Source organism: Molothrus aeneus, unplaced genomic scaffold (genome assembly GCF_037042795.1).
Source record: "Molothrus aeneus isolate 106 unplaced genomic scaffold, BPBGC_Maene_1.0 scaffold_30, whole genome shotgun sequence".
Taxonomy (NCBI): Eukaryota; Metazoa; Chordata; class Aves; order Passeriformes; family Icteridae; genus Molothrus; species Molothrus aeneus.
In genome coordinates this window covers 3,724,833-3,739,558 of record NW_027098964.1, presented here as the reverse complement: position 1 = coordinate 3,739,558, position 14,726 = coordinate 3,724,833, and the positions used below count along the sequence as shown (strand labels likewise).

General features: G+C 53.4%; 1 protein-coding gene across 1 annotated transcript in view; it reads right to left on the bottom strand.

Moving 5' to 3' along the window:
* Nucleotides 1-2,092: 2,092 nt before the first annotated feature.
* Nucleotides 2,093-14,726, bottom strand: part of LOC136569894 (uncharacterized) — a 21,998-nt gene continuing 9,364 nt past the window's right edge. The window contains 6 exon segments of the mRNA XM_066570248.1: nt 2,093-2,525; nt 5,073-5,199; nt 8,524-8,608; nt 11,424-11,474; nt 11,994-12,052; nt 14,127-14,250. Coding sequence (XP_066426345.1) covers nt 2,433-2,525; nt 5,073-5,199; nt 8,524-8,608; nt 11,424-11,474; nt 11,994-12,052; nt 14,127-14,250 — 539 coding nt within the window. The 3' untranslated portion in view covers nt 2,093-2,432.

The window sequence follows — 14,726 nt, the reverse complement described above, 5'->3', positions numbered from 1 at the left end:
GCACAACCCCAGCAGTTATGGGGCAGAATCCCCACATTTGGGGGGCAGAACCCCAACAGTTATGGGGTAGAACCCCAATATTTGGGGGGCAAAACCCCTGGCACTTGTGGGGCAGAACCCCAACAATGGGGGGTCAGGACCCAAACAGTTACAGGGCAGAACCCCAGAACTTGTGGGGTCAGGACCCCAGCACTTATGGGGCAGGACCCCAAACAGTTGTAGGGCAGAATCCCAAAACTTATGGGGCAGAACCCCAAACTTGGGGTCAGAACCTCAACACTTATAGGTCAGGACCCCAACACTTGTGGGGCAGAACCCAAACAGTTGTGGGGTCAGGACCCCCAGACTTGTGGGGTAGAACCCCAACATTGAGGGGTCAGGACCCCAAACTTGGGGGGTCAGAACCTCAACACTGGGGGGGGTCAGGACCCCAATATTGGGGGGCAGAACCCAAACACTTATGGGGCAGGACCCCAAACTTGGGGGGTTGGAACCTCAGCATTGGGGGGGTCAGGACCCCAATATTGGGGGGGTCAGGACCCCAACACTTATGGGGCAGGACCCCAACACTTTGGGGCCCTCAGAACTCCAACACTTGTGGGGTCATGAGCACTGGCACTTATGGGGCAGAACCCCAACACTTGTGGGGTTGTGACCAGTGGCACTTATGGGGCAGAACCCCCACACGTGGGGGATCAGGACCCCAACAGTTGTGGGGTCAAAACCCCAAAATTTATGGGGTCGGAACCCCAACATTGAGGGTTCAGGACCCAAACAGTGATGGGGCAGAACCCCAAATTTGGGGGACGGAACCCCAACACTTGTGGGGTCAGGACCCCAACACTTATGGGGCAGGACCCAAACAGTGATGGGGTCTGGTCTCTACCCTGACATTTGTGGGGTTGGGACCCCTGGCATTTATGGGGCGGGACCCCAACACCTGGGGGCTCATGACTGCTGGCACTTATGGGGCAGAACCCCCACACTTGTGGGGCAGAATCCCAACGCTTATGGGGCAGAATCCCAACACTTATGGGGCAGGACCTCTGGCACTTATGGGGCAAGAACCCAAACTGGGGGGTGAGAACCCCTGGCACTTATGGGGCAGGACCCCAATACTTATGGGGTCAGAACCTCAAAATTATGGGGTCAGGACCCCAACAGTTATGGGGCAGAACCCCAACACTTGTGGGGCAAAACCCCCTGACCCTTGTGGGGCAGGACCCCTGGCACTTATGGGGCAGAACCCCAACACTGGGGGGGTTTAGGACCCCAACACTTATGGGGCAGAACCCCAACAATTGTGGGGTCAGGACCTCAAAATTATGGGGGCAGAACCCCAACAGTTATGGGGCAGAACCCCCAAACTTGTGGAGTCAGAACCCCAAAACTTGTGGGGTCAGAACCCCCAAACTTGTGGGGCAGGACCCCCAAACTTGTGGGCCAGGACCCCCACACTGGGGGACCCTGGATCTCCATGGGGAGCCCCTGGACCCCAAAGGAGGCGGCCCCGAGGCGCGTGGGCGGGGTTTATGCAAATGAGGAGGCGGGGTATATGGTAATGAGGTAGCGGGCGGGATTTATGTTAATAAGGAATAAAGCAGGGTTTATGCTAATAAGAAAGCGCGACATATGCTAATGAGAAATAAAGGCGTGGTTTATGTTAATAAGGAATAATGCAGGGTTTATGCTAATTAGAAAGCACGGCATATGCTAATGAGAAATAAAGGCGTGTTTATGCAAATGAGGAGGCGGGGCATACGTTAATAAGGAATAATGCAGGGTTTATGCTAATCAGAAAGCGCGGCATATGCTAATGAGGAATAAAGGCGGGGTTTACGCAAATAAGAAGGCGTGGTCTATGCAGATGAGGAGGCGGGGTTTACGTTATAAGGAATAAAGCAGGGTTTATGCTAATCAGAAAGCGCGGCATATGCTAATGAGGAATAAAGGCGTGTTTATGCAAATGAGGAGGCGGGGCATACGTTAATAAGGAATAAAGCAGGGTTTATGCTAATAAGAAAGCGCGGCGTATGCTAATGAGGAAATAAAGGCAGGGTTTATGCAAATGAGGAGGCGGGGCATACGTTAATAAGGAATAAAGGCAGGGTTTATGCTAATAAGAAAGCGCGGCGTATGCTAATGAGGAATAAAGGCGGGGTTTATGCTAATAAGAAGGCGGCGCCGTTGCCGGGGAACCCTGAAGGGGGCGTGGCCAGCCGGGAAGGGGGCGTGGCCAATGAAGGGGGCGTGGCCCGCCGGACGCGTTCCCCCCTCCCCTCCCTTGTGGGGCCGAACCCCCCAAATCCTTCGGGCTCCGGAACCACCCCGAGTTTATTTGGGGCCATTTTGGGGGGCGGGGGGGGATCCCATAAACGAGGGGGGCTCGGGGCCCCCCCCGGCGGTTTCGGGGTCCCCGTGGGGTTTTGGGGTCACCCCGGGGGCCTCTGGGGGACGCAGCCCCCGAGCTCCAGCGCCTCCGGCCACCCCTCGTATTTATTGGAGCCGCGGCTGTTCCGGACGTGCTGCGGAAACGGGGCGGCCTCGGCGTCGCTTTGGGGTCCTTTGGGGATTTTGGGAACCCCCCCGAACCCCTGAAGTGCCCACACGGAAATGCTGAGCTGGGCCTAAATCCCCTAAATCCCCTAAATCCCCCTGAAACCCCCCAAAATTCCCTCTAAATCCCTCAAATCCCCCTGAAACCCCCCAAAATTCCCTCTAAATCCCCAAATCCCCCTGAAACCCCCCAAAATTCCCTCTAAATCCCTCAAAGCCGCCTAAATCCTCTCCAATCTTGCAAAATCCCCAAAAATCCCTCCAAAATCCCCACAAATCCCCCCAAAATGCCCCCAAATCCCCCCAAAATCCCTCAAATCCCCCTCAAATCCCCCCAAATCCATCCAGGATACCCCAAATCCCTCAAATCCCCCCAAAATCCCCTCAAATCCCCCCAAATCCACTCAGGACCCCCCAAAATCCTTCAAATCCCCCTCAAATCCCCCCAAATCCATCCAGGATACACCAAACCCCCCAAAATCCCCCCAAATCCTCCCAGATCCACTCAGGTGCTCCCAAAATCCCCTCCCCACCCCCCAAATCCCCTAAAAATTCCCCAAATCCCCCCAAAATCCACTCAGGACCCCCCAAATCCTCTCAAAATCCCCCTAAAATCCCACCAAGCCCCCCACATCACCCCAAATCCCCCCAAAAGCCCCAAATTTCCCCCAAAATCCCCCCAATTCCCCAACCTCCACTGAGAATGCCCCAAATCCACTCAGGATCCCCAAAATCCCCCAAAACTCCCCCAAAATCCCCTAAAAATGCCCCAAAATTCCCCTCAAATCCCCCCTAAATGTCCCAAATGCCGCCCAAGTTCCCCCTAAAATCCCCAAATCCCCCCAATATCCCCAAAATCCCTCCCGAAATTCCCCCAAACCCACTCAGGACCCCTCAAAATCCCCCCTAAATTCCCCCCAAATCCCCCTCAAACTCCCCCAAATTTCCCAGAACCCCCCCCCCAAATCCCCTAAAAATGCCCCCAAATCCCCCCAAAATCCCCACTAAAATTCCCCAAATCCCCCCAACCTCCCTAAAATGCCCCAAAACGCCCCCAAAATCTCCCAGCCCCGCCAAATCCCCCTAAAATCCTCCTCAAATCTCCCCAAATCCCCTAAAATTTCCCAAAATCCCCCAAATTTCCTCCCACTACCCCCAAATCCTCTCCAAAATCCAACAAAATCCCAAAATTCCCCCCTCATCCCCCCCAAAATCCCCCAGGACCCCCCAAATTCCCCCCCAAACCCCCAAAATGCCACAGCCCCCCCTAAAGATGTCCCCAAAATCCCCGAAAATTCCCGAAAAATGCCCGAAAATGCCCCAAGAAGTCCCACCAAAAATCCCCCAAAATTGCTCCCAAATTCCATAAAAATGCCCCCAAATTCCCCCAAAATCCACTCAGGACCCCCCAAAATCCCTGAAAATCTCCTCAAACCCTGGAGATCCCCCAAAATCCCCCCCAATATCCCCAAATCCTCCCAAAATCCCCCCAAAAATCCCCCAAATATCCCCCCAAAATGCCTCAAATCCCTCAAATCCCCCTCAAATCCACTCAGGACCCCCCAAAATGCCTCAAATCCCCCAAATTCCTTCCAAATCCCCCCAAAATATCCCCCAAAATCCCCCCAAAATCCTCCAAATCCCCCCAAAATCGCCCCAAAATGCCTCAAATCCCCCCAAAATTCCCCCCAAATCCACTCAGGCCCCCCCCAAAATCCCTGAAAAATCTCCTGAAAGTGCCCAAATCCCCCCAAAACCCCCAAATCCCCCCCTAAAATCCCCCCAAAATGCCTCAAATCCCCCCCAAAATCCACTCAGGACCCCCCAAAATCCCTGAAAATCTCCTCAAACCCTGGAGATCCCCCAAAATCCCTCCAATATCCCCAAATCCCCCCCAAAATCCCCCAAATTCCTTCCAAATCCCCCCAAAATCCCCTCAGGACCCCCCAAAATGCCTCAAATTCCCCAAATTCCTTCCAAATCCCCCCAAAATCGCCCCAAAATCCCCCAAATCCCCCCCAAAATCCTCCAAATCCCCCCAAAATCGCCCCAAAATACCCCCAAAATCCCCCAAATCCACTCAGGACCCCCCAAAATCCCTGAAAATCTCCTCAAACCCTCGAGATCCCCCAAAATCCCCCCCAATATCCCCAAATCCCCCCAAAATATCCCCCAAAATCGCCCCGCCAAATCCCCCAAATTCCTTCCAAATCGCCCCAAAATCCCCCCAAAATCCTCCAAATCCCCCCAAAATCGCCCCAAAATGCCTCAAATGCCCCCAAAATTCCCCCAAATCCACTCAGGACACCCCAAAATCCCTGAAAAATCTCCTTAAAGCGCCCAAATCCCCCCCAAAATCCCCCCCCAAATCCCCCAAATTCCTTCCAAATCCCCCAAATTCCCCCCAAAATCCCCTCAAATGCCCCCAAATCCCCTCAGGACCCCCCAAAATGCCCCAAATCGCCCCAAAATCCCCTCAGGACCCCCCAAAACGCCCCCATCCCCCCATTTCCCACCTGCTCGAAGGGGCTCCTGTCCTGCACCCCCTTGGCCCCCAGGAACACCCAACTGTCCCTGAACCCCAAATCTTTGGCCACGGCGCTGCCGAGCTCCCCGAAAATCCGGCGGCTCTCCTCGGTCAGCCTGGGGAGAAACCCCAAAAACGGGGGGAGAAACCCCAAAAACGGGGTGAAAAACCCCAAAAATGGGAGGGGAAAACCCCAAAAATGGGAGGGAAAAATCCCCAAAAATGGGATGAAGAAAACCCCAAAAATGGGAGGGAAAAACCCCAAAAACGGGGGGGAAACCCCAAAATTGGGAGGGAAAAACCCCAAAAATGGGAGGGAAAAACGACAAAAATGGGAGGGAAAAACCCCAAAAATGGGAGGGGAAAACCCCAAAAATGGGAGGGAAAAACCCCAAAAACGGGAGGGGAAAATCCCAAAAATGGGAGGGGAAAACCCCAAAAATGGGAGGGGAAAATCCCAAAAATGGGAGGGAAAAACGACAAAAATGGGAGGGAAAAATGACAAAAATGGGAGGGAAAAATGACAAAAATGGGAGAGAAAAGACCCCAAAAATGGGAGGGAAAAATCCCAAAAATGGGAGGGAAAAATCCCAAAAATGGAAGGGAAAAACCCCAAAATTGGGAGGGAAAAATCCCAAAAATGGGAGGGGAAAACCCCAAAATTGGGAGGGAAAAACCCCAAAAATGGGAGGGAAAAACCCCAAAAATGGGAGAAATTGCCCCAAAAATGTAGAGAAAAAAACCCAAAATGGGATGGAAAAACCCCAAAATTGGGAGAAATTGACTTAAAAATGTGGAGCGAAAACCCCAAAGAAATCCCAAAAAATTGGAGGAAAAAATCCCAAAAATGGGATGAAAAAAACCCCAAAAAATGGGATGAAAAAAACCCCAAAAAACTGGGGGGAAAGAACCCCAAAAATGGGAGGGGAAAACCCCAAAAATGGGATGGAAAAAACCCCAAAATTGGGAGGGAAAAATCCCCAGAGGGAAAAACCCCAAAAATGGGAGGGAAAAACCCCAAAATTGGGAGGGAAAAATGACAAAAATGGGATGGAAAAATCCCAAAAATGGGAGGGAAAAACCCCAAAAATGGGAGGGAAAAACCCCAAAAATGGGAGAAATTGCCCCAAAAATGTAGAGGAAAAAAACCCAAAATTGGGAGGGAAAAGTCCCAAAAATGGGGTGAAAAAAACCCCAAAATTGGGAGGGAAAAACCCCAAAAATGGGAGAAATCGCCCCAGAAATGGGGAGCGAAAAACCCCAAAGAAATCCCAAAAAATTGGAGGGAAAAACCCCAAAAATGGGAGGGAAAATCCCCAAAATTTGGAGGGAAAAGTCCCAAAATGGGATGAAAAAAAACCCAAAACTGGGGGAAATCGCCGCAAAAATGGGAGGCAAAAACCCCAAAGAAATCCCAAAAAATTGGAGGGAAAAATCCCAAAAATGGGATAAAGAAACCCCCAAAAATGGGAGGAAAAACCCCCAAAATTGGGGGAAATCACCCCAGAAATGGGGAGCGAAAAACCCCAAAGAAATCCCAAAAAATGGGAGGAAAAAATCCCAAAAATGGGAGGGGAAAATCCCAAAAATGGGATTTAAAAACCCAAAAAATCGGGAGGGAAAAATCCCAAATCTGGGAGAAATAGCCTAAAAAATGTGGAGCAAAAAAAAACCCCAAAGAAATCCCAAAAAACTGGAAGAAAAAATCCCAAAAATGGGAGGGAAAAACCGCAAAAATGGGAGAAATTGCCCCAAAAATGTAGAGGAAAAAAAACCCAAAATGGGATGGAAAAAATCCCAAAATTGGGAGGGAAAAATCCAAAAAATGGGAGGAAAAACCCCCAAAATTTGGAGGGAAAAGTCCCAAAAATGGGATGAAGAAAACCCCAAAAATGGGAGGGAAAAATCCCAAAAATGGGAGGCAAAAACCCCAAAGAAATCCCAAAAAATTGGAGGAAAAAATCCCAAAATTGGGAGGGAAAAATCCCAAAATTGGGAGGGAAAACCCCCAAGAAATTCCCCCCTAGAACCCCCAACCCCCCCAGGGGACCCTGAATTCCCCAAAATCCCAACCAGGACCCCCAAATTCCCTCTGGGACCCCCAAAAGTCCCCAAATCCCCTCAGGGACCCCCCCAAAAGTCCCCAGGACCCCCAAATCCCCTCAGGGGACCCCCAAAATCCCACCCAGGACCCCCCAAAAGTCCCCAAATCCCCTCAAATGCTCCCCAGGACCCCCCAAATCCCCTCCAGGACCCCCCAAATCCTCTCAGGGACCCCCAAAATCCCAACCAGGACCCTGAAATCCCCTCCAGGACCCCCCAAAAGTCCCCAAATCCCCTCAGGGACCCCCAAAATCCCAACCAGGACCCCCAAATCCCCTCCAGGACCCCCCAAAAGTCCCCAAATCCCCTCAGGGACTCCCAAATCCTCTCTGGGACCCCCAAAATCCCCACCCAGGAACCCCCAGATTCCCTCCAGAACCCCCCAAAAGTCCCCAAATCCCCCCAAAACTCCCCAGGAACCCCCCAAATCCCCTCAGGGACCCCTCAAAACTCCCCCAGGACCCCCAAATTCCCCCAGGGACCCCCAAAATCCCAACCAGGACCCCCCAAATCCCCTCCGGGACCCCCAAAATCCCACCCAGGAGCCCCAAAATCCCCTCCAGGACCCCCCAAAAGTCCCCAAATCCCCTCAGGGACTCCCAAATCCCCACCCAGGACCCCCAGATTCCCTCCAGAACCCCCCAAAAGTGCCCAAATCCCCCCAAAATTCCCCAAGGACCAAAAAAATCCCACCCAGAAACCCCCAAATCCCCTCAGGGACCCCTCAAAACTCCCCCAGGACCCCCAAATTCCCTCTGGGACCACCAAAAGTCCCCAAATCCCCTCAGGGACCCCCCCCAAAAGTCCCCGGGACCCCCAAAATCCCACCCAGGACCCCCCAAAGTCCCCAAATCCCCTCAAATGCTCCCCAGGACCCCCAAATCTTCTCTGGGACCCCCAAATCCCAACCAGGACCCCCCAAATTCCCCCCAGAAACCCCCAAATCCCCTCCAGGACCGCCCAAATCCCCTCAGGGACCCCCAAATTCCCAACCAGGACCCCCCAAATCCCCCCAGGACCCCCCAAATCCCCCCAGGGACCCCCAAATCCCCCCAGGACCCCCAAAATCCCCTCAGGGACCCCCAAATCCCCTCAGGACCCCCCAAATCCCCTCAGGGACCCCTCAAAACTCCCCAAGGACCCCCAAATCCCCTCAGAGACCCCCCAAATCCCCCCCAGGACCCCCCAAATCCCCCCAGGATTCCCAAAATCCCCTCCAGGACCCCCCAAAAGTCCCCAAAATCCCCCCAGGACCCCCCCAAATCCCCTCAGGGACCCCCAAATCCCCTCAGGGACCCCCAAATCCCCCCAGGACCCCCCAATCCCCCGGGCCTCACTTGGTGGCGGGGTCGTCGTAGGAGGCCACGAGCACCAAGGTCCCCTCGTGCAGCGGCCGCAGGAAACGCAGCAGCTCCTCCACATCTGGGCCAGGAACGGGGAAAAAATGAACAAAAATCGGCACAAAAATGGGGAAAAAATGAACAAAAATCGGCACAAAAATGGGGAAAAAACGGCTCAAAAATCGGCACAAAAATGGGGAAAAAATGAACAAAATTCGGCACAAAAATGGGGAAAAAATGATCAAAAATCGGCACAAAAATGGGGAAAAAATGATCAAAATTCAGCACAAAAATGGGGAAAAATCAGCTCGAAAATCGGCACAAAAATGGGGAAAAAATGAATAAAAATCGGCACAAAAATGGGGAAAAATCAGCTCGAAAATCGGCACAAAAACGGGGAAAAAATGAATAAAAATCGGCACAAAACTGGGGAAAAAATGAACAAAAATCGGCACAAAAACGGGGAAAAAATGAATAAAAATCGGCACAAAAATGGGGAAAAAACGGCTCAAAAATCGGCACAAAAATGGGGAAAAAATGAACAAAAATCGGCACAAAAATGGGGAAAAAATGATCAAAATTCAGCACAAAAATGGGGAAAAATCAGCTCGAAAATCGGCACAAAAATGGGGAAAAAATGAACAAAAATTGGCACAAAAATGGGGAAAAAATGAACAAAAATCGGCACAAAAATGGGGAAAAAATGATCAAAAATCGGCACAAAAATGGGGAAAAAACGGCTCGAAATTCGGCACAAAAATGGGGAAAAAATGATCAAAAATCGGCACAAAAACGGGGAAAAAATGAACAAAAATCGGCACAAAAATGGGGAAAAAATGAACAAAAATCGGCACAAAAATGGGGAAAAAAATGAACAAAATTCGGCACAAAAATGGGGAAAAAATGAACAAAAATCGGCACAAAAATGGGGAAAAAATGAACAAAATTCGGCACAAAAACGGGGAAAAAATGAATAAAAATCGGCACAAAAATGGGGAAAAAATGAACAAAAATCGGCACAAAAATGGGGAAAAAATGATCAAAAATCGGCACAAAAATGGGGAAAAAATGATCAAAAATCGGCACAAAAATGGGGAAAAAATGATCGAAAATCGGCACAAAAATGGGGAAAAAATGAACAAAAATCGGCACAAAAATGGGGAAAAAACGGCTCAAAAATCGGCACAAAAATGGGGAAAAAATGAACAAAATTCGGCACAAAAACGGGGAAAAAATGAACAAAAATCGGCACAAAACTGGGGAAAAAATGAACAAAAATCGGCACAAAAATGGGGAAAAAATGAACAAAAATTGGCACAAAAACGGGGAAAAAATGAACAAAAATCGGCACAAAAACGGGGAAAAAATGAATAAAAATCGGCACAAAACTGGGGAAAAAATGAACAAAAATCGGCACAAAAATGGGGAAAAAACGGCTCAAAAATCGGCACAAAAATGGGGAAAAAATGAACAAAAATTGGCACAAAAACGGGGAAAAAATGAACAAAAATCGGCACAAAAATGGGGAAAAAATGATCAAAATTCAGCACAAAAATGGGGAAAAATCAGCTCGAAAATCGGCACAAAAATGGGGAAAAAATGATCAAAAATCGGCACAAAAATGGGGAAAAAATGAACGAAAGTCGGCACAAAAATGGGGAAAAAATGAACAAAAATCGGCACAAAAATGGGGAAAAAATGAACAAAAATCAGCCCAGAAATGGGGAAAAAATGATCAAAATTCAGCACAAAAATGGGGAAAAAATGAACAAAAATCGGCACAAAAATGGGGAAAAAACGGCTCAAAAATCGGCACAAAAATGGGGAAAAAATGAACAAAAATTGGCACAAAAATGGGGAAAAAATGATCAAAATTTGGCACAAAAATGGGGAAATTCAGCCCAAAAATGGGGAAAAAACGGTTCAAAATTCAGCACAAAAATGGGGGAAAATCAGCTCGAAATTCGGCACAGAAATGGGCAAAAACGGCTCAAAATTCGGCACAAAAATGGGGAAAAATCAGCTCGAAATTCAGCACAAAAATGGGGAAATTCAGCCCAAAAATGGGGAGAAATCTGCTCAAAATTCAGAATAAAAATGGGGGAAAATCAGCTCGAAATTCAGCACAAAAATGAGGCAAAAATCAGCACAAAATGGGGGAAAATCAGAAAAAAAAATCAGCACAAAATGGGGGAAAATCAGCCCAAAAATGGGCAAAAATCAGCCCAAAAATGGGGGAAAATCAACCCAAAAATGGGGGAAAATCAACCCAAAAATGAGCCCAGAAATGGGGGGAAATCAGCCCAAAAATGAGGCAAAAATCAGCCCAAAAATCAGCAAAAAGATCAGCAAAAAATGGGGAAAAATCAACCCAAAAATGAGCCCAGAAATGGGAAAAATCAGCCAAAAATCAGCAGAAAAATGAGGGGAAAAAACCCCAAAATTGGACGGAAATCAGCCCAAAAATGGGGCAGAAATGACCGAAAAAATTGGGGTAAAATTGACCTAAAAATGAGCCCAAAAATGGGGAAAATCAGCCCAAAAATGAGGCAGAAATGACCGAAATCAACAAAAATCAGCCCCAAAATGGGGAAAAACCAAAAAATTCAAATAAATCAACCCCAAAATGAGAAAAATTCGGGCCAAAAGTGGCAGGAAAGCCCCAAAATCGGAGGAATTCACCCCAAAAAAAGCCCAAGAATGAAGGCCGAGGGTGGGGGAGGGGCAGAACGCCTGGAAATGGGGGAGGGGAGGGACCAAAAAGGAGCAAAATGGGCCGGAAATGAGGGGGGGGGAGGGGAAAGGGGGGTGAGGGAGGGTGGGGGAGGGGCCGGGCAGGGTGGGGGAGGGGCCGGGAGGGTGGGGGAGGGGCGGGGTGGGGGAGGGGCCTCACTCACCCCCTGCCCACATGTCGAAGGCCTGGGCCGCGATCAGCTCCCCACTGACCCCTGGGGTGGGGGAGGGGTCAGAGGGGAAGGGGGAGGGGCCTGGATCAGCCCCTCCCCCAGCGCGGTCATCGCCCCTCCCCCCCATTCATGAACTCATTGGCCCCGCCCCCGTTGGTTTGGCCCCGCCCCCGTTTCATTGGCCCCTCCCCCAATTTATTTGGCCCCTCCCCCATTCGGCTCCACCCCCTTCCCCCCATGGTCTGCCCCTCCCCCACTCCGTTCCCCCTCCTCTCTTTGCCCCTCCCCCTTCCCCCCATGCCCCTCCCCCACCCTGTTTCACCCCTCCCCACCTCATTGAGCCCCTCCCCCATTCCCCTGACCCCTCCCACTCTGCCCCTCCCCCACCCCACCTCCCTAAACCCCTCCCCCATTTAGCCCCTCCCCCACCCCAATGGGCCAACCCCTCCCCCATTAAGCCCCGCCCCATCCGGCTCTCTCCTCCCCCCGACTGACCCCTCCCCCACCCCGATTAACCCCGCCCACCTCCCTCAGCCCCTCCCCCCCCAGCCCCTCCCCCACCGTTCACCAGGGCGATGTTCAGGCCCCTCCCCACGTTGTTCTTCACGCTGCTCATCAGCCTGGGGGGGGAGGGGAGGGGGCGTGGCCAACCTCAGCCACACCCGAGCCCCTCCCCCACCCCCTGAGCCCCTCCCCCACCCATCCCGACCCCGCCCTCCCAAGCCCCTCCCCCACCCCCGAGCCCCTCCTCTCCCCAAGCTCCTCCCCATCCCCATCATGCCCCTCCCCCACCCCTTTGGCTCCTCCCCCATTTTAGTCCCTCCCCCACCCCCCGTTTTTAGCCCCACCCCCATTCCCCAAGCCCCTCCCTTCTTCTCAATGCCCCTCCCCCATTTTAGCCCCTCCCCATTCCCTTTATCCCCTCCCCCATCCTCACTCTCTCCCCCCCCGGCAGCCCCTCCCCCATTCCATTGCCCCTCCCCCATCCCACAGCCCCTCCCCCATTTTAGCCCCTCCCCCATTCCCCCATTTCCTCCCTCTCTCCCCTCCAGGCAGATCCCAGGTCCCTGGAGCCCCTCCCCCATTGCCTTTAGCCCCGCCCCTGTTCCCTTTAGCCCCTCCCCCCATTCTCTCACTCTCTCCCCTCCAGGCAGACCCTGTAGCCCCTCCCCCATTGTAGCTCCTCCCCATTCCCTTTAGCCCCGCCCCCATTCCCTGTAGCCCCTCCCCCATTCTGCCCCTCCCCCATTCCCTCACTCTCTCCCCTCCAGGCAGATCCTGGGGCCCTTTAGCCCCTCCCCCATTCCCTGTAGCCCCTCCCCATTGTAGCCCCTCCCTCATCCCATAGCCCCTCCCCCATTGTAGCCCCTCCCCATTCCATAGCCCCTCCCCATCCCATAGCCCCGCCCCATTTTAGCCCCGCCCCATTCCATCTCTCACTCTCTCCCCTCCAGGCAGACCCTGTACCCCCCTCAAGCCCCACATTGTACCCCCCTCCCCCCCATTGTAGCCCCTCCCCCTCTCTCACTCTCTCCCCTCCAGCCAGATCCCAAGTCCCTGTAGCCCCTCCCCCATTCCCTGTAGCCCCTCCCCCATTTTAACCCCTCCCCCATCCCATAGCCCCTCCGCCATTGCAGCCCCTCTCCCATTTCTCCCCTCCCCCATTCTCTCACTCTCTCCCCTCCAGGCTGACCCTGTAGCTCGTCCCCCATTCCCTGTAGCCCCTCCCCCATTTGTAGCCCCTCCCCCCCATTTTAGCCCCTCCCCCATTTCTCCTCTCCCCTCCAGGCAGACCCTGTAGCCCCTCCCCCATTCCCTGTAGCCCCTCCCCCATTTAAACCCCTCCCCCATCCCATAGCCCCGCCCCATTCCCACAGCCCCTCCCCCATTGTAGCCCCTCCCCCTGTCTCTCTCCCCTCCAGGCAGATCCAGGGTCCCTGTAGCCCCTCCCCATTCCCTGTAGCCCCTCCCCCATTCCATGTAGCCCCGCCCCCATTGTAGCCCCGCCCCATTGTAGCCCCGCCCCCATTCTCTCTCTCCCTCTCTCCCCTCAAGGCAAACCCTGTAGCCCCTCCCCCATTGTAGCCCCGCCCCATTGTAGCCCCGCCCCCTCGCTCACTCTCTCCCCTCCAGGCCGATCCCGGGTCCCTTTAGCCCCGCCCCCGTTCCCTGTAGCCCCGCCCCCATTCCCCGTAGCCCCGCCCCCGTTCCCTGTAGCCCCGCCCCCATTCCCCGTAGCCCCGCCCCCGTTCCCTGTAGCCCCGCCCCTCGCTCACTCTCTCCCCTCCAGGCCGATCCCGGGTCCCTGTAGCCCCGCCCCCATTCCCTGTAGCCACGCCCCCATTCCCTGTAGCCCCTCCCCGTTCCCTGTAGCCCCGCCCCTCGCTCACTCTCTCCCCTCCAGGCAGATCCCTGTAGCCCCTCCCCATTCCCTGTAGCCCCTCCCCATTCCCTGTAGCCCCGCCCCCATTCCCTGTAGCCCCGCCCCATTGTAGCCCCGCCCCTCGCTCACTCTCTCCCCTCCAGGCAGATCCGCGGTCCCTTTAGCCCCGCCCCCTTTCCCCGTAGCCCCGCCCCCGTTCCCCGTAGCCCCGCCCCTCGCTCACTCTCTCCCCTCCAGGCAGATCCGCGGTCCCTTTAGCCCCGCCCCATTCCCTGTAGCCCCGCCCCATTGTAGCCCCGCCCCTCGCTCACTCTCTCCCCTCCAGGCAGATCCGCGGTCCCACCACGTTCGCGGCCCCGCTCAGCAGCCGGAAGGCGAAATGCCGGGGGGGGCAGGGCCGGGGGAGGCCGCACTTGAACCGGGGGGGGCGGGGCGCTAAAGGGGGGGGCGGGGTCAGAGGGGACCCCCCAGGAACCGGCCCGGAGCGCCCCTCCCCCACCCGCACCCCAAAACTGCGCCACGTTTGGGCCCCGCCCCCTCCAGATTGGCCCCGCCCCCAATTTAATGTAGCCCCTCCCCCCAGTTTAATTAACTCCTCGTCAACTTAATTAACTCGTCCCCCAGTTTAATTGGTGCATGGCTGATTTAATTAGCCCCTCCCCCAATTTAATGAACCCCTCCCCAATTTAATTAGCCCCTCCCCCAATTTAATTAACCCTCCCCCAGTTTAATTAGCCCCTCCCCCAATTTAATTAACCCTCCCCCAGTTTAATTAGCCCCTCCCCCAATTTAATTAACCCCTCGCCCAATTTAATTTGCCCCTCCCCCAATTTAATGTAGCCCCTCCGCCCACTTTAATTAACTCCTCCCCCAACTTAATTGGCTCACGGCTGATTTAATTAACCCCTCCC